Consider the following 26,393-nt stretch of genomic DNA (forward strand, 5'->3'; position numbering starts at 1 on the left):
AAAACATTTTTAACAGTGTTAGCAGCAGCTTCTCCAAGGACATTTTGTCTATACTGAGGTTGCAAGAACAAGTTCCATTTTTTTTTAAATTAACCATAACAGAACAGAGATAACAACACTAAGATTGCACAAAAGGTTGATACTGACTTTTTTGGAAACACACCAAGTTTAATATTATCATAATAGTCTAATTAGTACTACACTTGCATGATTTTTTTAGTGGAAAAAGCCCTGATTCTGGAAAGTATATTAACATTACACTTTTACTGCATAGCTAGTGGTCTTTCTGTTAAACACAAATTTAGCCTTTACAATGTTTGCTACTTGTTGTTTGCCAGATACTCAACTTTGACTAATGTTTATCTCCAGTATCATGCTACAATATTTTTCCTACAAATATAAAACTAAGTTGGAGGTATCAATGGTTGCACAGCACCTGTTCTTCTAGTCTTAATCACAATTTAGTGATCTTTGTGATACTCCAATGCATGTCAAATACAGTCAAACCCAAGGTAGCATTAATATTCCCTACTTTATTAATGAAAACACAGGAGCAGTGACACACATACTATGTTCAAAAAAACTTTAGAAGCCTAGTACAGCTCTTTTCCAGACTTATAAGACAGATCTATAAAGAGATGAACTGCTGTCACTTGCTGCCTGCTTACTTAATCCCTGCTCATCAGTGAGTGATCTTACAGATAAGTATTTTCCATCATAAAAGACCTAATATCTTCATTTTAAATAATCCAAACTTAACAGTGACATGGAAGAACAGAGGAAATGTAAGCAGATACTTCAGAAAGTCACCACGCAAAGGAGCTTCTGATCTTTCTCACAGCATCTCATAAGCCATGTATCTTACAGGACAAAGTATCATTTGTGGTTTTTGTTTGGGTTTTTTTTAAATTCAAAGACACTGTAATGAAATACAACTCTTGTGAGAACACCTTGTTTGTCTGAACATTCAAAAAGCCCAAATACCTCATATCTTGAGCACTGAAAAGAGGTACACTTGACTTTTTAATACTTCATATTCCCAACAGCATACAACAAAGCCATTGTGAGGTATAAGGATATTCTGCATGTTTTAAAGCTAAAACCTCTTTAAACAGCTGAAGAGGGTATTAGACGACTGGCTCCATGATATTACAAAAGTGAAGAGAAATTGAATCAAAATTTAATATTGACATGCCCCCTCCTACACACTGAGTATCACAAGACCCTATGCAGTATAAAATATCCTTTTTGGTACACAATCAAAGCCATCATTGCCCTCAATCTGTGCTGGATACAGTCCCACATATTTTTCAGCGTCTGGTAGTTTTGGATCTGTGACTGAGGGGATATGTCTATTCTTGTCTTATGCAAGTTCATGTAAATGAATATACAGACACTGACTCCTGCTTGTCTCATGGAATATGGTTAAAGTCTTGTTTTTCTTTTAGACTTTTATGAGCTCCTGATGCACAGATAATGAAAAAAAGCAAACACGTGGTGGAAACAACAAATCTGTACTCTGAGCTTTTAGGTACACAGTTCTTCCCTACAGACTGCAGTGGCCACAAAGCTTTCTTAATTTTTGCAAATAAAAGCTTAGCTTGAGTTTGGGGTTGGTTTTTGGGTTGGTTTTGGTTTTTTTCAGAAAAAAAAAAAAGCTGCTATGTACCTCAACTGAGTTCTTCTGTAAGCTTCTATAATTGCTCAGTTACATGGGACAGCACTCAAATAACACAAGACAAACTTTTCTCATTATAGTGCAATTTATATATATTATCAAATATATGTTTTCACAAATGTGAAAGCATATTTACATGTGTCCACTATATGAAATTCAAGCTCCAGACTGAGAACGTTCCTTAAGAAAATTCATATTCAATATATGCAGTGTAATTTTGTTCTTTACACAGCTGTAACAGACAAATGCAAAGTTTCTACCATATAGTTCCAAGACACAATATGCAACAAGACACAGACAGGAAAAGTTAAGCTTTCATAGTAAATATGCTCTTTATGAGCATTTATTAAAACAAAAACAAAACCACCCAAACCAAAACAACTTTCAACACAAATTGGCCCTATTAATCTCAGTCTCACTCAAAGGAAACCAGCATTTTGCACTTGCAACTTCTCTTCTAATGAGAGATGATTTCATCTCTGATTACTCTTTATTATTGAAGATGAAATTCATGCATGTTAGCAAGGTTTATGCAAAATATATATATACACACACATTAAAAAAAATCAAGATTAAGACATTTTATGCACATGATCACACATCAACAAAGTAGGAACATACAGGATCTCACTGTAGGGATTCCTTACCAAAAAAAGCCTTATATATTAACCAAGTCAAAGGAGGGAAATACCGATATCTCTAATGACTTAAGTCTTCTAATCACACCTAATGCTGTCTAGCTGGCAAGCCATTTTCACTTTACACAGTTCAACAGACCCATGTTTATCCTGATATAAGTAGCAAAACCAAAAGCTTCTCCCCACTACCCACTCGTGTCCCTCTCTTTTCTTAACATGCCAATTCCAGTGACAAAACGTAGAAACACGATCAAAGGTAAAACCTTAAGTGCCTCCTCAGTTAATATTACTAAAGCAGTTTGAGTTCTGCTAAAAGTATTCTGAGTTGGAAATGGCAGAACTGCACTGCATATGACAAGCTTGTATTGGCAAGAAATACACAACTTACTGACTGCAAAATGAATACTTCTTGCTACAATCTCTTGGCAGGGGGGAGATAGAGTCATGCTTTGGCAAAAATCCCCCCTGACCAAAATAATTTCCTCTAAACCTTTTAAAAGTTCAAACATATTTTAAACATTTAGCTGCCACTCTTTCTCGGCCTGAGGTTTTCAATTACTCAAACTCCTTGGGTCAAAAAACTCAGCTGACAAGCTTGAGCTGTGCAACATGCCTCTGAATTACCAAAAACTGAAAAATTTGGGTGCATACTGTATGATAAACTTTCAAAGCAAACATTAATAAAAATGAAAGAGAAAGGTGCTTCAGTTGAAAGTGATAAAAATAAACACATCGTACACAACATTTTTAATAGAAGACTAGTAAGGTGCCTTCTTTCACTACTGTATCACTTCTCTGGTGCTTCTGTGGCATATGGAAACAATAAACATTCAGACAGAAAAGTCACAGTCCTGCCGAGCTACTGTAAAGAATTAAAACTCCTGATCTTGCTTAGGTTAATACTTAAAGGAATACAAGCATAGATTACCATTTTACAGCTGGTGAACTGAGGCTGTTACACTCCTTTTCTCTTAGAAGACTTCAAAGAGATAAAATACACTTATTTTGATTGTCATGGCTAAAGTTATGCAACTTTATGCAACACACAGCATATGTGCTTATAAAACAAAGTAAGCAAGTATTAGTTTAAAAAAAGAGAAGTCTGCTGACGGAGCAGAGGTTTTGCGTAAACACAAATGACAAATCAAGTGTAAGCTTCAGCTTCAGACCTAGGGTCTGATACTTCTTTGGTCCAAGTGTACAAAATACACCACCGAAAAAACTATAGTCCATTATCAGCCACCTGACTTTTACGCTGTCTTACTGAGCTTTCAGTCTCTGGATCAGCTAAAGGTTGTTCACTTAAGTCTTCCATTTCTTCTTCCCCTGATTCTTTTCCAAGTGCTAAATCCTCCTCTGAGTCATCAGCACTTGAATTTGCTGCATCTTCTCCATCTGAGAGATCTTTTACTTCTGCAGTCTCTTCCACATCATCTGCGGAAAGCTCTGCAACCTCCTCCGGTTCTTCTAATGCTGCATTCTCCACATTATCCTTTGTAATTGCTTCTTCTAAACAAAAGAGGAGTTTCAAATACTGAAGTTAGACTGAATCTCAGAATGATGTCTTTTCAAGTTACATCACCGTGTATGTATTCTGAAATATTCATAAACATTATTATTGAAAAATTGTACAGGACTGTATTTTCCTTATTTTTCAATTATTTCAAATAAATCTTCAGTAGTATTTCTCCTCCATCTTCATTTGGTTTTTCTTGCATATCAGGCATAGATAGCTTCCATTTTGTTCCACCAAGTTACAAACTAAAGAAAGATCAATTTTACCTGACTCCTTGAAGAGGTATAATTATCAAACAAATCAGTGGGAAAGTGATAAGATACTGGTAAGCTCTGTCAGGTAACAGCTGCTGTTGAGTCAACCAGCCAATTGGATAGCATACTGCACAAGTACGCATAGATGCATTTTTCTTTTGATAGTGATGAACATCTAAGATTTTGAAGATGGTAATTTTGCACACTTATGAATTCTAGATTTGGCTAAAGTCTTATTGGCCAGTGTCATAAATGCACCTTCATCTTCAACAGCAAACCAATACACACAAATGTATGCAATTAAAAAATAAGTTTTTAATTACAGTCAAGTTTTGACTCCACTTAATAGCACAAACATACCAAAAGGTGTTCTGGAGCTTAACACACATATGGTGCTGACAAGAGACTTTATTTCATGTGCAAGTTTTTGCCTTGCATGTTTGTAGGGAGCAGAATACTATTCAAAAGCCTTTTCACTAAGGATCAGGAAGACATATGTTTTCTTCTTTTATTTGAAGGAGATGCAACACCTTCCCCCATCTCCACAGCTGCAGTCTCTAGATTAATTTGATTCCCTCTATCTCCTCCTTTCCCCAACCACAAATTACGTAGAGCATTTTACAGATTCAGAATGTTGCATCTCCTAATGCAATATACAGAGTGCATATTAGGATGTGGAAGTGTCCTGCCAAAGCAAATTCCTTTCTATATTTAAGCAACAAGTCTAGTGAATATGCACCTGCACAAAATACACAAACTCCAGTATCTTTCTTCAAGACTTCCTCATTTTGAATGCATTTAGCCTCTTCATGGCTGTGGAAGCTAGAACAAATTACTGTTGGTTTGCAGTGGTTTTTTTTTTGGTCTGCTTTGCTACCCTTCGGGTGGATGCTTTGACATCAGGATTTTAGAGCCCAACATACCAATCTTTGTCAGTGTGACTAAAATTAATACCTGGATTATTGGCTCACATCTAAGTTCTTGACAGTGTACTGCCCTCCCTCCTGCAAGTTCACATTTAAACCTACAGTATCCCACCCACTTAAGAGTTCTTACCAGATGCTTCAGCTCTGTATCTTGACTTGGATGGGCAAAGGCAGTCTGAAATCAAAACCAGTATCTGTGTAAAGGAAAAAAAAAAGCATCTATTAGCAAATCATCCCAGCAGCCCCTGCACTATTAAGTATTTTCCTACTCATCCTTTTAAAATAGACATACAATAAAAGTTAGAAAATTACATTTTCTTGCTCAGAGATAAGAGCTAAATAAAAAGACAGGAAAAACTGCATTCTCAGTGTATACCAGCCAACATTCTCTGCTTTCTACTCCAAATTTTCTGCCTCCTACTTCCCTAAATTTACTCAGTTTTGAAATGGCTTGCGTCTTGAGAGGCCCAGAACACAGTTGAAGATTTTTTTATTTATTTATAACTTATGAAACCTTCTTGGTCAAAATTTTCTGTATTTTGGGATGTTATTCAACTCCTACCCCTGACTCCCCAATCCACGATGTGTACTTCCACCTTTTGTGCTTGATTTTGTCTTTTAGGTTTTTTTGTTGTTGTTATTCAAAGCAGCCTAGTGTCGAACACATACAATCAAAGTGCAAGAAGATATTTATGTCTTATTGTCATGTGCTAAGAATAACACAGCAGAAAGAGATGATACCATGTTAAAAGAAATATATTTCAATCATTGAAAAGCTTTTTAGAAAAAGCTGAAAGATTAACCTGACGTTTTTTCAGCTTTTTCATGTTTGGTTTTTTTTAGTGAAGGAGGAAGAAGGAAAGTTTTTTTTAAAAAATTATCGTATTCATTTGCTCCTAGTTACACTAACTTGATTTGCACTCATTTGGGGATGAAAATCTACCATCTAGAAAAATGCAGCTGTTTAAATTGTATAGTGAAAGACATTTGCTCATATATACCAATTCAATTAGGTATAAAAACGTGGGTTTGCCTCAATACATACACTGCTTTGAAATCACTTCCCCATACTACTGAGAAACATACTTACACCATTTTTCTTCATTTCACTAACACTAATATTTGGGCTGAAGGGCAGAGGTCCAAGTGCCAGAAACAACCTTTACACTTCCTACATGGAATAGTGACTTAGCAGGTAGTTAAACCAGTTATCAGCATAACTGTTTTAAACTGTCTTTGCAGTTGCAGAACATGCTTGTAGACCAAGCAACTAGTCTGAAAGAACTATTCCCATCTATATTTCCTTTTCCAGCTCAGTTTCTCATTTAATACTGATATTGGAGAGGTCACAGAGCCACATCATTCAAATATTCTGAAAGGAAATAATCCCAGCTCCACAGGTAAAGCAACTTTGAACTGTTTCCACTGATGAAACAACACAGGGCTCAGGATATAGTCCTTAACATTCACATATATAGCTAACAGGTTTGTTTTAATAACCTTCCTGATGTTTTGGAAATTGATATATCAACACACCAGTTCTAGTTAGTAACAAGAGAGGTCAGATTTTTCAATTACTAATGAGAACTCAAACCAAAAGATCACAGGGGAGAAAGAATTTAAGACAGATTTTATTAAAACCAAGCTGTAACCACAAAGCTATGCCCTGGAATAGAGTAAATCAATTAAACCCCCAAATCTTCAAAGCCTTTAAAAAAATATTTCATCCTTTCATTTTGAATAACAGTACAGCAGCATACTTACATTGCTAACTCCCACAAATACAATCCTATTCCAGCTAATAAAAATCTCTCCACAAAGCCTGTGTTTTTAGAAAGTTGGGGGTCTTAACACAATTCTGACCACACGCATTCATTCAGTCCTTAAGTACAAAAGTCTGGATACAAAAGGCCAATATAAAAATCACTTGTTTAGTGGATGGACTAAACAAATCTAAATTGAAGCATGAATTTCATAAAAAGGTTAACTTTTTTGAGTGAACCAGTCTTAACCTTTACCAGAAGTAGGTAACAACATTGGAGAGTGGATCTGCAGTACTGAACATTAAGAATTTTAATAGAAGAGAGGAGACTATTTTGGTTGGAAGGGACCTACAACAATCATCTAGTCCAACTGTGTGACCAATTCAGGGCTGACCAAGTCAAAGCATGTTATTACAGGCATTGTCCAAATGCCTCCTAAACACTGACAGGCCTGGGGCATCGACCACCTCTCTAGGAAGCCTGTTCTAGTGTTTGACCACTATCTCAGTAAAGAGATGCTTCTTAATGTCCAGTCTAAACCTCCTTGGCACAGCTTTGAACCATCCCCATGTGTCTTATCACTGGATACCAGGAAGAAGAGATATGTCATTAAAATAAGGTACTTCAGTACATCTTATCAGTGAAGTTTATTTTTTTTTTCACAAGTTAATGCAAAGCAAAAGTTCTAGGTACCTGAGAAAAATAAAGTAATATGCTTTCTTACCAAACCCAGGAACAGGCCAATCAATAAGGTAGCTAAGATGAAGATTGCATAAGAAATCCAAACATGAATTCCAAGAGTACCAGTGAGGTAGCTATGAATTTGCTGGAAATGAGAAGAAGATACTTAATAGCTTCATACCTAACACCACTTATGATACTGCCGTCACCATTACATAAATTGATATCCAATTAAGACCTTTCATTTAACAGTATTTATACTAAAATCTTCCCCCTCAAGCCCTAGTCATCCTTAAATGTCATACTGCAATTCTTTTGACACCATTAAACCTTGTTGTTCTTTACTGAGTTGTTCACATTAAAAGGCTTTTTAAGCAAAGGATGCACAATTCCTTATTCCTAAGGTACTCAGCATTAGAGATGCCATATGTAATCTTACTGCAGATAAATGTATGAAGCCTCAGAGCACAGCGGAAAGTATCACAACATTCTTGATCATTATATTCTGTAAGAAGGTGGGAACTGTCAGAGACAGACTATTGGGCTAGATGAACCCACGGCATGAACCTGTACATTTATTCTTATGGCCTCTGTTGTAGGAAGGAGACAATACAGTAAATGTGCCCAATTAATGATAGCCGCAGCATCCACAGAAGTCTACAAAGCTGATTATTTAAAAAAGGTAACTTAAACATTTCAGAACCAAAAAAGAATCAAGTCAGGTTAAAAGCAAGTGTCCTTTTACAACTACCTCTCAAGTACACCACCAAGTGAAAAAAATTTAACTTCATGCAGAGCTTTATCCCAGAATTATATCTGGGAAGCAGAGTGGTAGACGCTTAAAAATTGCACAAAATGAAAATACATACTTAAATTTGGGAATTCATTCATTAACTAAAATTAAGCCATATAGTTCTTACTCAAGCTCTTTAGTTCTTAAAAGAAGCCACCCATTCTAAGCAGACACTGAAAAAGTGATTTCACTTATAAATTTAAAGAGAATAATCCAAATACAACATTAAGATTTCTTTGAAACTGAAGTCTGTTATTCAAACCTACAAATTCAATTGACTGAACCAAGCATCACATTGAGTCAGATTGTCTGGTAGGAAGTAAATTATGACATTAGATCTCTTCTAAGACTATATCCATTAGAAAACAAACCACAATCTACATTTACAAAAGTTTAATTATTGAATTTCCAGGGTGTTTGTTTTTTTTTTTAATGTTAGAACAGCTTCCAACATTTATTATAGCATATACAAGGACAGCACAGCAAGAAGAGTGATGAAATGTGCAGCCGAAATATTCATCAAAGCGGAAAGCAAGTTAGAGAAGGTTTCTTCCCAGAGCATTTAATCTTTCAGGAAGGAAACTAGACAGAGACAACATCATTACACAGCAACTATGGAAGTGAAACATCAGAAGGCTATAAAAAGTTAATACTATTCAGTGAAAGAAAGAATCAGACAGTTTGCAGAGGAAACCTAACAACTGAAAGTTCTGTTTGATTCTGGGTTAGTTAGATGCTTGCTGGAAGCGATACCAACTCTGTTCAAACCCTCTACTACCTTTATTTTTTGTAGCACATCACAGTATTAAGACCTTTTGCTACAAAGACAGTCTCTCAATCTCGGTTACACTTGATGATTTTAAGAACGAGTACGTTTCCTGACCAAAATTGGAAAGGTCTGAAAATTCTCAGTATTTGCATGCTACAGTAAAAACTTTGATAGCTCCCAATGAAAGGGTCTTGAAATATTTTTAAGTTCAAAGCATACTTCAGTGTATGCTAAGCCTTTCTCCTTTACTTCTGATAATTACTCGTCCAAATTTGTTGTGTTCCTGTGTGAATGGCATTGACAGTTTGAAATCCAGATGCAGAAATTCTTACTAAAAAATAAAACCATTACCCTCTCTTCTCCTGTACAATACCCTAGACGCAAACAAACTACAGAAGAGCATGATTCACAATGCTGAAAATGAACCTGGATATAATCTTTAGTAATAGTATTAAGTGAGAGAACCTGGTAGATACTAAATGTATTCCTGATGTTTACAACCATTTTTGCTGCAGCTCTCAAAAAACTGATTTATCCTGTTAGCACACTTCAGTAGAACATTTTAACTACACCAAGATAACAAGAATAGTAAGTATTTTCAGTATTGATGATAATCTTCACAATCAAACTGCCATTTTTGGCATAGTCCATTAGTACCACAAAATTTATAGTGCAAAGATACTATACACCCAATGTACAGCAAACGTAAGGAAAATTTAACTCTGATAAAAGGTTAATAAAAATATTCAGTTAGGTTTTGACTTCTAAACAGATTATTCTAAGCATAAAAAGGGGGTATGGAAAACACTACTACATAGTTACTTACCCTGATCCATCCAGAGAGGTGAAATAGCCCTGCCATGCCATGCATCCTAAAAAACAAAGAAATGGAAGGAACAAGTTATAAGACAGACAGGAGTTGAGATACACAACAAACTGCACAGAAACCAGAAAAAGATTCTATAGACTTTCAAAGCCATTCAGGCCCTAGTAATTGTCAGAAGGAGGCTATTGCAAACAAAATTATGTTAATTTAAGCCAGCTCAATGCAAAGCATTGAAACAGTGACTTGAAAGATGACATCTGAGCATAATCAAGAAATAGCAATTCCACAGCTTAACCCTGTGCAGCCGTAACCATCTTCTCCCCAACTCACAGCAGCATGCAGCCCTGTAGCTCCTCTCCCGATTACTAAATATCCTACAGCTCTTCCTCATTGTCAGATGAGAAATAAGGACACTCACTGGATGTTTGACGTGAATTTACACATAATAGCTTTAGCCAGAATCAAATGCAGGCCATTCACATCTTTGGTTCATCCTTTATATCACACAAGCATTCGACGCTATTTCAAAGCAAATTCAATGCTCTGAAAAACAATTCTAATATACTGTGTAAGCACTACACTGTTTCCTATTCCAAGAGAGGACACAAGACTTCCTTCTAAACAAATAAACAAGAAATCCTTAAAGCCAAAGGCTGCCTGCCCCAAGTAGCCATAAGTCATGAAGTAATAATTTACATAAACATGCATTTGGTTCCAGTACTTAGTAGATATTGAAAATGACACTTACATAATGCTCAGTGGCTGTACTTTTTTTCTTTATATATTTTCAAAGATTATATAAACAAGCCTTAGCAGGCACAAACAAAAGCGGATGCAGAAAATAAACTGCTTTTAAAGGTGAGAAACTGGAAAGCAGGCTGTCAATACAGATTGCTTCTTCAAAGCCTACATGTCTAGGGAATAAGAGCCTTTTGTCTTGAAGCTGTCAACATAGCACTCTTAATGAATAATGAGCTATGAAACATGTTTCTTGTTAATAAAAACAAAGTATTACACTATAGAAGATGGAGACTTCCATCCTGCTACAGGTTCCACAGCTTCCCATTTTCTCTCTAAAACATAACCTTGAAGATCTTCCAATGTCCGTGAGCCTCGGTATCTGCGAAATACTCCATCATTTGCACTAAAAAACAGAAATATACAATAACACAGATATCCCTTAAACTGTATCTATGGTAAAAAAAAAACAAACAAACCAAACAAAAACCCATATACATTATAGATTTGACTTGCTCAGGAAGTTGAACACCTAAGCATTTTCAGTATGTTTTAAAACTGTAATCCATGATGGAAGGTCTCAGTTTTTAAAATGCATGAGCTTTTGCCATTTATTAAAACCACCATTTTTCTTAATTAGTCACTCACATTACAGCAAATACAAAGCACATGAGGATAACCACCAAACCATTTTTTAGACACAACTCAGAATTAAAAGTGTGCATATATATATGTGTGTGTATATATGCACTACTCACAATACCATGACTTAATAAAGGGTTCAATATTTAAAGGATGACAGCTTCTTATTGGAGAAGATAGATAGCAAACACCTCTTCTGATCCATTTTTAACAGTATTGATAACAGGGGAACCTCATAAAGTCACTTAAACTAAAGAAAAGCCTCAGGTGAGGACTTTATCATACAATCAAAGCTCCAACAATAACCTGAACTGAAATCAAAAGTCAGTATTCCTTCTTTTTCCCCTGCGTTTCAGAGTTACAGTTTAAAACAAGTGGCAAGTAGGAGTCAACAGCTACATATTGCTATTAAGTCAATAGATGAAGAGTTCTAAGCAGTACAGAGCAGCAGTACAACAAACAGTGGAAAATTTCTGTACTGTTTTACATGCAACTTATGCAGTCCATTATTCAAGTGAGAAATTTTAGTGACACTTCTATACAGTCAAGTGTGTCTGCTCACATACAGTCAGGTTTCTAGAAGGCAATACTGCAAACCTGCACCAGTTTTTACAAATGCTATTAAATATTGTTTCCAGACTGAAAAAAGCATCACTCTTATCTAGGTACAAAACTGTTTATAGGAGAACCTTCCACCATAAGTTAAAAACACATACTTCATGTTCATTTAGTGCACTGAGCTCCTGAAAAATGTTTTAGGGATTGACAAAAGTGAAATAAGCCAGTTGCTCAGTACATCTTCCATGCCACTGTTCAAACAGGACAGGAAAAAAGAACATATACTGAAACAGACAACTGTTTCTAGTGTGACACACTTACTGGTAAATTGTAGGAAGTGTTGTGACAAAGAAACGACCACTCAAGCCTAGAAAGGGAAGAAAAAAACACATCAAACGGTTAAGTAAAACTGAAATTTCTCAGCATTCTGACTTATCTATAAATACCTACAGATCTGTATTTGTAGACTAGAAAGCAGCAGACTGCATAGCTTTTACAACTGTTTTGTAAATACAGGTTTACAGTTTGTGTTCAGAAACGCTACAAACAGTAACAGAGACTAGATACTGTTGACAAATTAGGAAAAAATGCACACCTTGAAGAATGTTTACTACAAGTAATTTTTCTACACGTATCTCCCTAATCAATATTTGCACACAGCTGAAGTTTTTGGCTAGACCAGCAGCATGCACCTCCAACCAAGAGAAAGAGCCACACAAATGCATCTATATTCCAGGATGCTGTGTGCTTGTGTCTGTGTGTAGTCTCATCCAGACGATCTTTGTTTCATCTAGAAAGTTGGGCCACTAATGATAGCAGTGACAACAAAGGCTTACAAACTCTGGCCCCCCGATTTTCAGCCTCTAGCTGATTTTAAATGATTTAGAGCTGCACATTTCAGATGTCAAGTACTTCAAGTCATTAAATAAATTAATCTTTATATTTGCTTGTTTGCTTCCTCCAAATAATGCACATATACTGCACAACGAGTCTGTTCTTATATTCTGTAGGAAGGCTCAATCTCTCTCAAACATGACTGTAGCAAGACAATGTTTTGAATGTTTCTATGTTCTTTTCCTTCCTTCGCATACATTATTCCTCTCTAGGTAAATACAAGTGGTATGCCAACACATTTATAATAAAGCTTGGGATGTCTCAGCATTCTGTTCTGTAAAATATTGCAAATTTAAGCCATGAGAATAATTTTTTACACCATCCAGAAGGGTGAGTCATGTCAGCATTTTGATCATCAGACAGAAGACAGCAGAAAGGACAAAGAAAGGCTAAAGTAGGACTTCAAGAGGCTGACTGGAATTGATCCCCACTGACTGGCAAATACATAATAATCTTTTGACAAGTATCACCCTAGACAGTGACAACATAATGCAACTCATAGGACAGAGAAATTATCCAAATCATCAAAAAACAGCTTGTGGGGAAAAGATGTTTGAATTTCTCTGGCCTTGCACTAAGTACTGCTATAGAATAATAGATGCAAGTGCTTCCAGCTTCACTGCTGTGTTAGGTACACCAATGAAGATCTCCCAGTGTATGCCTTCACTGCAAGAGTCGGCCAAGAAGCATAAAGCTCCTGAACATCTCATAAGCAGGTTGTCTGTATGACTCAGCTAAGTTGTCAGGTGAAGATATCACTCTCTTCCTGCTCCCAAATCTGAGGAAAGTCAGGGCTACTTGACACTACCACCTCCTGAGAGTCAGAAAACCTGCAAGTGAGAGGGAAAACTCACCTTAGCGCTTAGTAATGTTATTTACTACTCAACACATCCAACTTAAAGACTGCAGAAATGAAAAATGTGCTACTAATGCAGTCTATTTTGGCAAAAAAAATACAGCAGACTTCAGAGATTATCAACCCCTAGATATGCAGTCTAATTCCATTAGTAAGGGCTACATTCTTCTAGCTAGCAATTGCCATTCATATAAAGTACCAATGTAAAGAGTACAAATCAGTTATGTGACTTTTGCTTTTATAAAGTTTGTGATAAACTTTTGGGGAACTAAGTCTTTATTCAGCTTTCAATAAAGTAAACAGCTTTCTGCATCAGGAAGCTAACCATGGAAAAGTACTACAGCAAGAGGTTCTGCTGTTGGAGACAGAGATGTGCCAGACCGAACCAAGCCAGGTATTTTTAAAAGTTTCAGTAGTAATGCTTTTTCTAGCGCGAATTCCCCTACAGAATAGGCAAAAACAGGGTTGTGGGGTTTTTATTGTTTGGGTTTGGGGTTTTTTTTTTTGGTGTTGGTTTGTTTTTTTTTTTTTTAAGATGCTTAAATCAAACCAGGTGCAAGCATCTTTAAAGTTCCAAAAAGGAAGTCGTCTTCATTTCAACTTTTCAGCTTTTTGCCTTTATTGCTATGAGAAGCAGCATGGTGGAAAACTTCATAAAACAGCTAAAAGCTGTGCCAGCACAGGGAGATGTGAAGTAAACAAAACCACAAGTGTAACAGTAGAATTAATCAAGCAGAAGCACAGCTGCACAAGAAAAACTAGATGGAGAGCCATAAAGAACACAATAAGCTTAAGAGCAGCAAAAATTATGGGAACACTGAAAGACTCTCTGAAGTTCTTAGAAATGCTAGTCAGGCACCCAGAAAACAAAATAGCTAGCTTAAATCTCTCTTACCAGTAGCCTATCCTAGAGCAAGTACCAACAGTCTCAGAATGAACAATGAAATCCATAAATTATAAAATCTGTTGCCAAAATGCATCTAAGCATCCCCAAAACTTTAGCTGGAGGTTTATTGCTTACCTAAGGCACCTCCTTAGATCAGTAAAACCAGGCATAAGCCAGCTACAAAAAGCTAAGAACAGACAGTAAATTGTTTTGGTGCGTGTTTCATACAAACTTGAACTGGCTAGTAGTTTTAACTTGAAATACAGTTAAGCATCTGTTTTTGTTTGCAAATAAAAATGTGACATATATCCATTATAAAGTCAACATATAATCAAGAACAGGAAAAAAACTTCAGTATTTGCACCCTGCCCGCCCCCCCCCAAAACCAGAGAATATAGATGCCATCCAAAAAAAAAGCTGCTTTCATCAAACAAGTACTCAAAGATTACAGAAGACACAAGAAGTCTTGTTTTAAATCACAGGTAAATGCTGTGATTGGGAGCTTAAGAAGGCACCACAAATATACAGAACTTTGAGATCCAGAAGTGCCTCTATTACTTGCTCTTGAAATACTGAATGTTTCAATAGAAAAGATGAGGAAAGAATAAGCACTTTAAGACTAGCACATCGAGTGACTGAAATATGCTGTAAATCCATTAAGGCTCCGGTGCATTTATTCTTTGGGCATCTCCTGTAATTAAGCACCGTGAATGGCTACCTTCTCCTAAAGGTTTTGGAAGTGCAATTTTATGCAACTCTGCACTCACCTAGTGGTTTTCCCCTAATTTAACGCATTTTGACTACTTTCAATTTGATGAAGGGGTTACATAACTAAAGCTAATTAAGGTACCATTGAGCAAGCAAAAACAGGAGCTAGAGCACTTAAGCACACCAAGAAAGGCTGAAGCATAAGCCTATAGTAAAAATACCTCAATAACTTTGGAGAGCTTCCAAAGGAGCTCATATACATTCAACATTACATCAACACCAAAGGTTAAATCTGTAATAAATCTTTGTTTTCCAGTTTGAGTATTCATTAGTTTCAGAAGTGGCTATGGTTTTCATGCTTTGTGCTGAACTGGATATTGTAGATATATTATGCATGCTCTAGTACAAATTCATCATTTTGGGTCAGTGCTTTGACATGCAGAAGTCAAACATCCTCAGAGGTCAAGACTCTCAGCAACATTAGAAATTCAAATATTTAAGGAATCTCTGGCTAAAAGTCACATCTAAGGTCTTAAGAATCTGACATCACTCAGCAGTCAGAAAAATTTAGACCAAAAGAAAGTATCAAGTACCTGTCCCCTTCAGGTCCCAATACTTCAAGTTCTTTACCAGGAAGAATAATTCAAGATCTCAAGTATTTCATTTTTACAGCCTTCTGAAAGTGCTTTTTTAAGTTAGTCACATCCAAATGCCACAATCAAGACTGAAATCCTTTTTTGTGAACACTGCATAGGCAAAAATATCCCTAATTGGGAAAAAATAACAAGATAGGATTATAACGCATCCCCATTTGCAGCCTTAACTCCAGAGTAACCACTACTTTGTTTATGTGCAGAAGCTGACTTTAAGTTTATATCTATGCAAAAATTTTTAATATTCAAACTCATCTGTTTAATAAACTGTAAATGATTAATATATGCACTAAAGGAGGGCCCCACATCAACAGCTTTTTGGCATCAGAGTTTTTGTATACTTCTAAACTTTTAACAAAACATTAGCCTACAACAGGTCTAGAACAGCTGGCATTTTCTTGTGAACTTAAATTGCTCTGAGACCAGAGTTTAAGTCATTTCCCTGTTGTTAACTTGATAAAGCTAACTTCTTCAGAATATTTTCAAATAATAAAATGGACAATCAGTAAAGCTTAGCCCTTTTTATTTTAGTAACATCTTCCTAACTCTCTCAGTCTTTTGATATTGCTGAGAAAAATCTTTTATCCCTTTGAAGCCAAAACAAGCATGAAGCATTCCCGAGAGATGCAGAGGTTTAAACAATATTGGTACTTGCTTACACAAACATAGATCCAAAACTTTTAAGGAAGTCACTACAGGAATAAATAAGATTGTGTTCATGCTTCTGTGCATAGTTAGGAAACCCTTTTTGTAAACACATTTGCATATGTGCATCACCAACAGAAAACAACAATAACATCTACACTTTAAAGCACCACTACAATTAAACAAAACAAGAAAACAGCACCATCATGGAAACAGTTAAGAACTTATTAAAGCAGGCTCACACTGCGGTAATGTTACCACACCCTGAAACTCTCAGTAACTGGAGGCTACAGAACTGGATTCTTCTGCAGACAGTTTGGAGCAGAGAGGAATGAGACAGGCAACAGCTTTCAGTGAAGTAGATTAAAATAGAGAATAAGCCCTTTTTAATACAGTATTAAGCCAGATCACTCCCCCAATTCTTTAATCCTTCAAACTGAGTTTATAAACTCAGGCTCACAGATATGAAATATATGGACAAACAAAATGTGGATAACGTTATTTTTATTTAGAAACCTCTTATCTGACTTGGCTGGTATCCCAGGTACTCCAGTAAAATAAAGCACACTCCCAGATACTAAGTGGTACTTATATTGAATAATTCCTTTTATTAAAAGTCTATTTCATACTATACCTGGTTCTTGAGTGACATCCACCTTTCCCACAGTGATATCTAGACGTTTGCTTTCCTTTGCAAAACTCTCCCATGTCAATTCAATCTGTTGACAAGCTGGACACCAAGGAGCATAGCTGAAGGGGGAAGACAGGTTAAATGTTTTAATATCCTTACACTTACAGACATTCAAGTTTATTTACTATACAGAGAAAATACAAACACATCAATCATAAAGGAAAAAGCCTACAGTTTTTCTTAATCAAGTGTACTGAATATGATGATCAAGTAGCTTTGTATCAACCCCTACGTTCCTCCTCACATTATTAAAACAAACACAAATCTCCACAGATTTGAGAAATTCCTATCCAAACCCCTCACTACCCATGATTTATTCTATTTACATATGAAATAAATCCATTTCCATTGCAGCTATCTAAATCATTGAAGCCAGGCTGTCCTCTGAAGCGGTATCCTTCCAAGTAACATTTTGTATTGATTTCCCACATCTCAGAACTTTCAGAAATTACATTTGCCTTTTCCCACTACTCAATACATCAAAGCATGCCCTTTTTGATAGCACTCTTTAGAGATTTAAAGAGCGCACATCAAATTCCTACTGCTCGTACTGTCCGTCTTTCTCCTGTTTTTTCTCAGACTTAATTTCAGCAAAGTAAGAAAGCATGTTTCAAAAGCCGAGTTTTCAATACTACCAATTGGGATAAGCAAACTAAGTTTGCAGTTGTTATTGATAATACCAACATGGAGACAGAACAGCTAACATGAAAGGATAATATCAGATAACGCTTAAATGCTGATAAAACCCCATTTCCCATCTTTATGTATTTTACCCTAACTTGGTTCACAAAGTCTGTGTCAAACCTGTGCAGCTTTCAATGGTCTGTCATATACACAATTAAGGTAACATGGAACAGCTAGGTATAGCATGTAACTAAGCCATGGCAATTGCCCATACACAGACTTACCCTTTTACAAATGAAAAGAGACCTTTACATGGTTTAACCTAATTTACTGGGGGGTAGAGGTGGAAATGTATATGTGCAAGTTTCTGATATTTTAAAATGAAAGGGAGCAAAAATAGTAGGTCTACAGACACACTACTTCTCACATTACTTCATATATGCTACCACACTCCTCATCCACTGCTAACAATAGAAACAGATTGCTTTATGGGCAAAGGCCGATATCCTTAACGGTCCACATAACCACTACACTTTAACTGGGAACCTCTACAAGGAACTCCCTTACTCCTTCAGCTTGTCTGCCAGTACTATTATCTGACTTAAAGAGTGGCACTTCCTATTCTCTGCCTGTCTTCTGATCAGGAATGCTTACTTAGTGGCTGCAGACTGAGATCTCTCCAGCCACCCACAGATGTTTCATGAAAATAAGACTGAACCTAAACCAGGTAATTTCTCACAGAAGAGGCGGAATCAAATTTACTCTGAATGCTTTATGGTAGTTTTGAAACCTAAGTATATAAAAAAGGAAAGCTTGTCATTTGGAAGTTAAAGATACAATTTAAAAATGTGTTGTATTTTACTGTACTAGGAATTTATGATTTTAAGTATGAAAGCTAATACTGTGGTTTTTTGAATCAACATCACTTTACATTAGTGTATCTGAAAACAGTCCATAAATCTTACCCTGCCAAGAAATAGCCTCTCAGTATCTTTTAAAAAGATGCTGGAAACAAGTCTCACATGCAGAGTTGTTTCCCGTTGTGCTGCTGGCCTACAGAAGGCTTTTAATAATATTTTGACAGATACTGTACTTGAGTATTATTTTATTACAGTAGCTTGACTGGTAGGTAAGAAACTGCACACATCCATCACATGCTGCTGCTGATGTTACTCTAAAATTAAAGACAGAAGTCAGAATGTTTTCCAAATCCAGCTTCTCTAGATGTGTCAAACTCACGCCAAGAGGTTTTAAAGATTAATGCACCCTTTAGCCTGTTCAAGGTACTATCTGATCTTGAAATAGAAATTTGGCCCATATCAACATTATGCTTAAGTTTCACATTCATAAGCCTTTCTTCTAAATGAAATTAAGTGAAATATTCAATATACATGGCTAACATTTATATGATTATAAACTTTTTCTTTAGCTCAAAGAAGCATTAAAATCCACTCATATCAAAGTTTGGCAGTGACAGAACATAACAATGAACTTCACAAAAAGCCTTAGTTGTTGGCTTCCTAGTTTTTATTACCAATATTGGATATGGGATGGCAACAGCCACATGTGATGCTACAAGATCCAGCCACTCAAGCTGAACATCGGGACAATCAGCCTTAAAACATCTGCTTTACATTCCTGAAATTACACGTTCAATTTTTGCCAGCCAGGCTACACCCTGTCCCCACATATACAAGAATGAACTTGAAATAGACATCAGATTTTTCCAAGAGTTATCACTGCTGTTTACTTTGACATCCTCACTTTTCTGAAGCTTTACTGTCTGCATTTGTTATGCAGCATTTGAAGCACTATGGAATTCAGGAGTGCCTCCTGGAAATAACAAAAAACATTCTATTGCCAAAGCCTTATTGTGCTTCCCTCTCAGTCTTAAAATACCTCCCCTTAGACTTTCTGTTTCAACACGATACAGAAGCGTAAGATACTTCATACTTCGGTCACCTTTATCAAAAGTTTCAAAAAACTTCTCGCACCCTGAAGAACTGAAGCTTAAGGACTTACTTTATTTCAATGCAGGCTTCTAATGAATCCTTTAGAACTGTGGCTGATTTGTATTTCTACAGGAGTCACAGTACAGCTACCATTCTTATATTCCCCGGGAAAAAGTAAATAAATAAATAAATCTGTCAGAGCATGAAAGTAGATCAATGTGTGTGCTGTGAAAGCAGTCTCCATTACTTTTCATTAAGTCATAAGATGCAAGACAAGGTCACTCACAAAAGCAGATGTAACCAAATTTCTTCTGCCATACTCTATGATTCTATTCTACTCCACAGACAGATCAGGAAATAATTAGCACCTTGTCAACACCACCAAATTTCGCGCTGTTACTCCTCTAGCTTCTCTCTTTGCACAAGGGGGTACCTTTAGCTGTTAACTTGTTGTTTGTGCTGTGCCCTATGCCCTACAAGCACACCAAGAATACAGCACTCAGGTCTTTCCAATTTAAAAATCAAAGTCCACTGGAATTTAAATCAAGACCTGGGCACTTGGTTAAGGAAAGGAAGTTTTCAGTAGTCTGTTACACATTAAAAAGCAATTTACTGATCTCCACCATTTAAAAGTCAGATTGAAAACAGCACATGCCTATAAATTATACACTGCCAAGTTATTCACTGCAAGCAGGTATCACACATTTCTCAACATACACCTCATTTCTGACATTACCAGTTCTCTTACATAGCACAAAGTTTTACAACTGAAATATCCTCATACATTGTCTACCCTCCATACATAAGGAAACTAACGTCTATCTTCTGGTCAGGTCCATTGAAAGAACAATTGACTTAAGTAGATTAAAATCACTATTTCAAAGTAGCCAGGTGTTTTCCAGTTCCTACTCCAATCCATTACAATACCTGAAACTTTTTCAGAAGGCATAAAGAAAGCAATACAAAAGCAAAATTTTAAACTCTTAAAAAGTCAAAGCAAAGTGTGTGTCTATCTCTGATCTAAAGCATAAAAGACCAAGCTTTGGCTTTCAAATACCAGTAACTTCACTGATGCCTGCAATACAAAAATAAATAAATAAATAAATACCTAAAACCAGTAAAAGCAAACATGCCATTCAGTCACATCACTACAGAGTTGATCAGTAAACACAGAATGACTTTACTAAGATTTACTGATACACAGTTCCCAGCTCCAAGCCACTCACCTCTCTTCTTGTAACTGCTTGGCTAGGGAATTCACCAATTCACTCATTTTCAAATGAGTGTAACTGACTCGTTCTATCTGCTTTTTCACTATCAGTAACTATCAGTGTTGAACAGATGTAACCTCAAATACCATTCTACACTTTTGCATTCTACAAATTGCTCTGATGGCAATTTCACGAAGTTGCAAGGATCTAGGAACAAAGGAGAAACAGCTTATAGATATAGGTATCAGAATTTGCTGAAGAGAAAACAGCAAAATAGACAAAGATGAAAGTTTCCCCTTTCAGTCTACTTTTTCTTGATTCAAGACACACAACTTTTATAAAAGGTACTGCTTACAGTAAACCAAGCTATTTGCTGGATTTCAGATTGGGAGTACTAATAAGATTAGAGGTGCATATGTTGAAACAGTACCTAATAGAATGGTAAAAATAGTATCAGAATGAAATAATTATTACTTTTATTCTTTTAGGTAGTTTTGCCTTATTGCTACAGGTTCCATAAACATACCTAAAAAAAAAAAACACCAAACAAAAAAAGACCATGCCTGATGTGTTTGGCTGTTACCTTAAGACTATCATTTAATTCATTCTTGTTCCTAAATACAGATATTTCTTGAGGCAGGATAGGCGGCTTTGTAATTTCAACAATAGATAAGCTTCAGAAGGTCAACTATATGGTTTTAGTCTACTTTTCAAGCAAGCAGGTAGTAGCCAAAGATACAGAAGTTAGTCCTTGTAATCTACCAAGATTTATCTCATAATAATACATGCTCCAGAAGCTGACAAGGAGTTTCCTCCCATGTGCCAAAACCCCTCCAAAACAGACAGGCAAGACCTCCCAACCCAAAAACAGTTGCTCCACAAAAGTTAAACAAGTTTTTCTTACAAATTGTCAAAGCCCTACCTACCTCAAAGAGCAAAGGAGGTTTCTTCCCTGCATTCTCCTGCCAAGTTTCACTTAAATGCCTTAAATCACAGATGGGCCTGCTGAAGTGACATACACCGAGGCACTGTTCTGAGGAATTTGTTTCAGTGTCCAAGCTCAACCTTATGAATTCCCATTCTGCTATTTATAATATTTATATTATATATAATATAATATAAAATATGCTATTTATAAATAACTGAAGTTATTTACTTCAGTAACCTGACATGCATCTCTTTTCCAATAATACCTGAATAAAGGGGAAAAGTAACTGTATACCATTGTGGTGTGATGCACTACAAGCCAAACAAATTGTATTCTGTAAGGTAAGATTTTAAACTTCCAAGAACAAGATGAGAAGCAAAGCAGGGTATATCTTAGTTATTCAGCTATGTAGTTTCAAAAACAAGAAAAGGATAACAGTACCATCTGCAATAATAATAAAAAAAAAGACCCCAACAACTTTCTATCTCAAGCATTTTTTTTAAAGATGGAGAAATTATTTTTAAAATAGAAAGCCAATCACTGAAAGATTATGTGAAATTCTCTAGAACTTCAGCAGATTAAGTTCCATCATTCTACATGGTTTTGTCCCCTTCTATAACAGTAAAGCATCTGCTACCAAGGATATTTCAGTTTCACATTTTCTCAGTTTCTGTTCAGCCAAGGCACAGCACAGTAATCTGCCACGTGTTCAGTTATTAAATAAGAGTCCATAGATAATTTGGTTACTTCCTCAGAACTCAGTCAGGAGGGCTGTAGAAGCTTCAGAACCAAAGCAGAGCTGCAGTAACTTGTTTTTCATTCCCCCCCCCTTTTTTTTTTTTTTTTAGGAATATGACAAAGAAAAGCCTGGATACTAACAAATCAAGAAGTAGTAACAGAAAATTCCCAATCTTATTGATCTCTCAATCTAAGTTACAGTAATTGTTAAATAATTCGTGGAACTCTTCAGGAGTTTATTTACACAGTGTTTCAAGCCAACTATTTAAAAGCATTAAACTATCCAAATACCAAAACATTCAGCTACATTTTTAGCACACTCCCTTGAAACTACAGACAAAAGTGCTAGTGAGAGGACTGAACCCTTGTGATAATCTGGCCTGCTAGATAGCAGGACAACGTTTAACAATAAATGACAATGTGTGTGTGTGTTGTTTGTTTGTTTTAATCTACTTCAGAAAGAAGATGATGTTAAATTAAGATCAATCAAGCTTGGAACAAGCTATGTTTACAAATGCAAAATGCACTTTTAAATAAACAGACCCAAAATTAGTTTTCTATATTCTTAACAGACAGAATATTAAAAATAAAAACAAAAAAAGAAAACTCCTCATCTTAACAAATCATTATCTTGCAGCTACAGAGTAGAAATAAGTCCATAAGGAAACCTTTAAAAACAGTTAATTCCAGTACCACACTCACAGCACTTCAGCACAGATATGTATGCTGCGATAGTAACAGTAAGCAAAGTGTTGCAATGTCTTTCAGAGACACAAAATTATCCAGAACATTTTTATCAATGAAATGCAGCAGTGCTTCCAGTGGCTGCAATTTTGCCAGCTATGAAAAACTGAATATTTACAAAAAGTCAGCCAAGTACATGCTCTTCAGCTAGGAGGAATGAAGGAAGAAAAATCCTATTTCCACTGCAAACCCCGCACACAATTTCTGACTTAAGTTTCTCTATTTGCGCACCTGAGAACAACAAAAAAAGTGGTAGCATGCAATAATTTGCCTACACTAGTTTCACAAACAGAAAAACTGACATTAAACAGAAGTACTAGTACCCGTTCCTACCAGGGCAGAAGGCTTCAAGCCAGTAATCTAAAGCAAGAGACAGAATTTATTTATTTTTTTTTTTAGAGATCCTATAATAACATGGGCATTAAAAAAACCCATAACAATAAGTACTGCTGGAAAACAAAGGTCTTATAAACAAACAGGAGGTTCTCTGTGCAAATGAGGTTTTGATGAATGATACTGTAGTCTTGCCAACTGACCTATCACACAGCATAGAAGGAATCAATGAACTGACATGCAGGACTCCTGTCAGGATCACCAGCTCTGAACCAGATAAAAATCAGTAGAAGTCAAAATCCATCAGCATGAAAACAGCTGCAAGAATCACAAGAATCAATACTAGATCTCAAACTCCTGTTTAAACACAACTGGGAATCTCAAACTCTCACTAATTCAAGAAGAGCAGCATTGAGTTAGCATCCTCAATAAAGACAGGTTCCCTCTCAGTTAGGAGAAAAGCAGAAAGCACTAGAAACATACCACAGAAAGTAGCATGGAGGACCAAGGATCTTTCACACATCAAACACTGTACATAAAACAAAAATAAGTCTAATTTAAGCAATGAAGCAACACATACTGTATTCCGCTAGCACTAAAACTAACTTTGCCACCATTGCTATTGTCAGCTACCTGTCACTCCAATCCAGAGTGCAGTGTTTCAAGTGGAATAAAGACTCCCAAAGGATTTTAACTGTTCACTATCCCAGCCACTTCTGATTTCAGTCAGTTCTTCTTTCTTCCTCAGGGGCATGCACCACTAATTGTTTAAATATTTTCACTTAGAAATAAAAACTTTGAGTCTCCATAAATAACCTTTCTGCTCCTTAAGATTCACCAACTCACGTATGCTTCAGTAACTTTCATACAATAGTGTCCACATAGGACTAGGATGTCAGAAGTGGAAAAATTTCAATTAAAAAAATAAAATTATTTTCTCCCACTCCAAGATCATCTCTTCCCCCACCTCGTAGAACACAATAAATTTAAAAGGGAAAAAAAGAGACTTAAAGTCAAACCCAAATCCTTTGCCACACCAGTGGGCCTTCCTGGGTCTCTCAATCAGCTATTTCAGGACTGTTCCCATCTATTCACTGATTAATACCAGGTGTCCAGTAGGATCCTGAGCAGTAAAGCCCTAGGGGAAGTGATAGTCCCTCCCCCTAATAAGAGACTGAAGATAACTCAAATTCAACACTAAAACAAAACCTAAAACAGCTGGGTAAGTATTTATAAGGGAACACAAGTTCAGATGTTGATGGGCAACCTAGTCTGTTTCACAGGCTACCCAGTCTGTTTCAAACTCAAGCACTTCCACAGAGGAGCAGCACACATGCCACAATAAAATCCTGTTTCATAGCTGCACAGCACACAGATATCATGTGAGCATACAGTCTGCTTATACTACTTTTTTTTTAACTGCTGTCTTAAAAAAACCCCTCAAGTTCCTTTTCCGCCTTCTAAATACAAGCAGGTGAGTTAGACTCCAAGAGCAAAACATCATGTGTGTTTCAAGAACAGTATCATGTCACAAGCGAAGCTACGACACTACAGTTTGTTGGAAGCACTTAAAACGCCAGTCGGCAATAGGCAAACCTCTCTAGCTGTCACCAGAATAAAGCAACAGCAGCACTGAAAAGTTAATGAAATCTGATGCATCTTCTTGAACAAGAACTCTAGAGCAAGGCAGCTGGAAGTGAGGGCGTACCAGCATATTATGTAACAACACTTTGGAAACCTACTCCTGCTGAATATTACCTACCAAACTCAGCCTTCCTAGCTTGCACAGAATCCACTGAAAGTCCCGAACGGGTAAGCGGTGCAAGGTGCAGTGCCTGACACTACTCCCCAGCAGGTAGTTCTCTGAAATAACATCGCTGACAGGCTCACTGAAATGTGCCCGGTTTAACCTTGGGGCGCTCGGGCCCTCTGTACCCGCACAGGACGAGAACCTGAAGGAAAGCTACTTTTATCAGATCCTCTCAAATAAGGTGAGCATGTACCTGGAAGCTCAGGGCTGACAACGCTCGGTGGAAGAGGGGATCATAGGCCTTAGGTATCCCTGCGTGGTCACCGCCCGGCCGCCTCCGCCCGCGCCCCCCCCCTCCCCGGGCCAGCCATTGCAAGCTCCCGCACTTCCCTTCGCGGGGTGGGAAGGCCGGCACCGCCCGGCCCCCCTCTCCCCGCGCTGGAGCAGGCGTTACCGGCCATGCCCGCTCCCCGGGACAGGCGCCGAGCTGAGGCGGGAGACGCCGGACACCGCAGACAGGAAAGCCCCCCCCCTCCCCCGGCACCGGCTGCCTCTGAGGCAGGCGGGAAAGCGGCCGCTACTCACAACTCCAACATCCATTGGCCCTGCAACACCAGGCTCCAGTTGGAGCCGCCCAGCACTTGCACGCGGCTCCGCAGCTCGCCCGGGCTGCCTGCCCGGGAGGAGGACGAGGAGGCGGAGGCGGGACCCAGCACCGCTGCGAGGAGCAGAGCGGCCGGGGCGGAGAGGCACCGCCACCCGCTCCTGCAGCCCGCCGCCATGTTCAACCCACCCGCCCCAGGAAGTGAGGGCGCGAGCGGCCGCCGCGGGGGCGGGGCCTGCGCGGGCGCGCGGAGGAGGCGCGCGGAGCGGCCGTTGGGCTGGAGCCGTTAGGTGCGGGGCGTCAGGCGGGTGCTGAGGCGCGGACAGCTCTCGGAGACTCTCACTCCCCTCACGGGGAAAGGCCCCGTTGAAGACTCAACACCGAGCTCCCGCTC

The 26,393-nt window shown here is 37.5% G+C and overlaps 1 protein-coding gene across 2 annotated transcripts; it reads right to left on the reverse strand.

Annotated features, from left to right (window-relative positions):
• Window position 1: 1 nt before the first annotated feature.
• TMX4 (thioredoxin related transmembrane protein 4) lies at window positions 2-26,185 on the reverse strand. 2 transcript variants are annotated; one of them, XM_075035446.1, is made up of 8 exons: window positions 25,981-26,185; window positions 17,059-17,174; window positions 12,104-12,149; window positions 10,860-10,988; window positions 9,845-9,890; window positions 7,500-7,601; window positions 5,143-5,206; window positions 6-3,825 (listed from the first exon to the last, which is right to left on the reverse strand). In XM_075035446.1, exons 1-8 carry the CDS (start codon window positions 26,175-26,177, stop codon window positions 3,539-3,541), a joined length of 987 nt encoding a protein of 328 aa, XP_074891547.1. In that variant the 5' UTR covers window positions 26,178-26,185; the 3' UTR covers window positions 6-3,538. The 2 variants fall into 2 exon arrangements, with proteins under 2 accessions (XP_074891548.1, XP_074891547.1); XM_075035447.1 differs by lacking the exon at window positions 7,500-7,601 and having other exon boundaries at window positions 2-3,825.
• Between the last annotated feature and the right edge of the window lie 208 nt (window positions 26,186-26,393).

Source organism: Buteo buteo, chromosome 9, assembly GCF_964188355.1.
Source record: "Buteo buteo chromosome 9, bButBut1.hap1.1, whole genome shotgun sequence".
Lineage (NCBI taxonomy): Eukaryota > Metazoa > Chordata > Aves > Accipitriformes > Accipitridae > Buteo > Buteo buteo.

What these genes read in the sequence shown, in the direction of transcription:
- TMX4 (XM_075035446.1), bottom strand. Translation starts at nt 26,177, where the DNA reads ATGGCGGCGGGCTGCAGGAGCGGGTGGCGGTGCCTCTCCGCCCCGGCC. An exon ending in GGATGTCACTCAAGAACCAG is followed by an intron (nt 12,150 to 17,058) that starts GTATAGTATGAA and finishes TTCCCTTTCTAG; the next exon opens with GCTTGAGTGGTCGTTTCTTT. An exon ending in ACCTCTCTGGATGGATCAGG is followed by an intron (nt 7,602 to 9,844) that starts GTAAGTAACTAT and finishes TCTCATTTCCAG; the next exon opens with CAAATTCATAGCTACCTCAC.